The sequence below is a fragment of the Sinocyclocheilus anshuiensis genome, unplaced genomic scaffold (genome assembly GCF_001515605.1).
Source record: "Sinocyclocheilus anshuiensis isolate Anshui unplaced genomic scaffold, SAMN03320099.WGS_v1.1 scaffold1172, whole genome shotgun sequence".
NCBI classification, from domain to species: domain Eukaryota; kingdom Metazoa; phylum Chordata; class Actinopteri; order Cypriniformes; family Cyprinidae; genus Sinocyclocheilus; species Sinocyclocheilus anshuiensis.
The window spans coordinates 283670-285362 of NW_015552679.1; the positions used below are offsets into that span (position 1 = coordinate 283670).

Consider the following 1693-nt stretch of genomic DNA (forward strand, 5'->3'; position numbering starts at 1 on the left):
GTGTGTGTGAGAGTGTGTGTGTGTGAGAGTGTGTGTGTATGCTTTATTTTTATTTCAGTTTTTGTTTTTTTTAATTTCTTATTTTATTCCTTTTATTTCAAATGTTCAGTTAAGGTTTGTATGTTTACAGTTTTCTAATTTATTTTATTTCTGTTCTATTCTATTTAGCTTTATTTTTATTTCAGTTTGTTTTATTAATTTCGTAAATTTAGTACTGCCCACAAAACATTTCTATTTTTCAATTACAATTTGCAAGTTTAAGTTTTTATGTAATAAATGTTGTATTTTTTCTGTTCTATTTATTTAGCTTTAATTTATTTATATTTCAGTTTTAGTTTTATAAATTTTAGTTCTTTAGTACTTAGGCTTTTCATATAATATTTGTATTTTATTTTATTTCACAAAATTCATATTAATAGTTTTAGTATTCGTTTTATTTAACAATAACAGCACTGATCTGTATGTTTTGATTTTCTTCTGTGGAGCACAAAAGGAGATTTTTTGATGTTTTGAAAGAAGTCTCTTCTGCTCGCAGAGGCTGTATTTATTTGATCAGAAATACAGTAAAAACAGTAAAATTGTGAAATATTATTACAATTTAAAATAGCTGTTTTCTATGTGAATATCTGTTCAAATGTAATTTATTCCTGTGACGCGCAGCTGAATTTTCAGCATCATTACTCCAGTCTTCAGTGTCACGTGATCCTTCAGAAATCATTCTAATATGCTGATTTTTGAACATTTCTGATTATTATCCATGTTAAAAACAGTTGTGCTGCTGAATATTGTTGTGGAAACATGATACATTTTATTTTTCAGGATTCACAGATGAATAGAAAGTGCAGAAGAGCAGCATTTATTAGAAATAGAAATCTTTGTAACATCATAAATGTCTTCACTGTCACTTTTGATCAATTGAATGCATCCTTGCTGAATAAAAAAATTTATTTCTCTTTCTTTCTGATTGCAGGACTCGTCATACATCCCCACGACCAACGAGAAGACGATCCCGTACAGGAGCGACGGTCTCCCGAATCAGCCGGTGGAGATGCACTCACACATGCCCAAGATGCCCCTGAGCCACGCCTGGCAGTGATATGAGGGTCAAAGGTCGCTCTAGAAACGAAGCACTAACTGAATGAAAACACAATCTTTCTCTTTAAGCACTTACTTCACAAGAGCAATAGCCTGTGTGGGTTTTCTGAGGCTGTTTTTCATTCCTTTTCATTCTGTTTCTAATTTATGATGTTGAATGGCATTAAATCTCTGGTCCTGAAGCCACACAGAAAGAGACGGTGCGGTTAAACCCTTACTGATGTGGTTTAGCAGGCCAGTTTTCTGCTGAGGTACTGTTTGTTTGTGTCTGTGAGCGGATGTTAGAGTGTGTTTGTGATATCTTTACTTGTCGTACAAAACACTACAGACTCTGCTATGTTCAGGATAGCATACTGTGCATACTATTTCTTCAGTATACATGCAGAAAATGCACCGATGACGGCAAAGAGCACTGTCCCACAATGCAATGGGCTTGATGCTTCTAGTATAATGATGCAACATTTGGAATTAATAATTGTATTATCAATTATTTATATTATCAAAAATTAAATCCAATTATTGGGCTGCAAAAGATTTAGACATTTTTTTTTCCATTTTATTTCAATTTTTTTTATTATTTCCATTTTATTTATATATA

At 32.1% G+C, this 1693-nt stretch overlaps 1 protein-coding gene across 1 annotated transcript in view; it reads left to right on the top strand.

Moving 5' to 3' along the window:
* LOC107667569 (integrin beta-8-like) overlaps positions 1-1556 on the top strand; it is a 30152-nt gene extending 28596 nt beyond the window's left edge. The window contains exon 15 of the mRNA XM_016459261.1: positions 971-1556. Coding sequence (XP_016314747.1) covers positions 971-1096 — 126 coding nt within the window. The 3' untranslated portion in view covers positions 1097-1556. The remainder of the gene's footprint in view (positions 1-970) is intronic.
* The last annotated feature ends 137 nt before the right edge of the window (positions 1557-1693 follow it).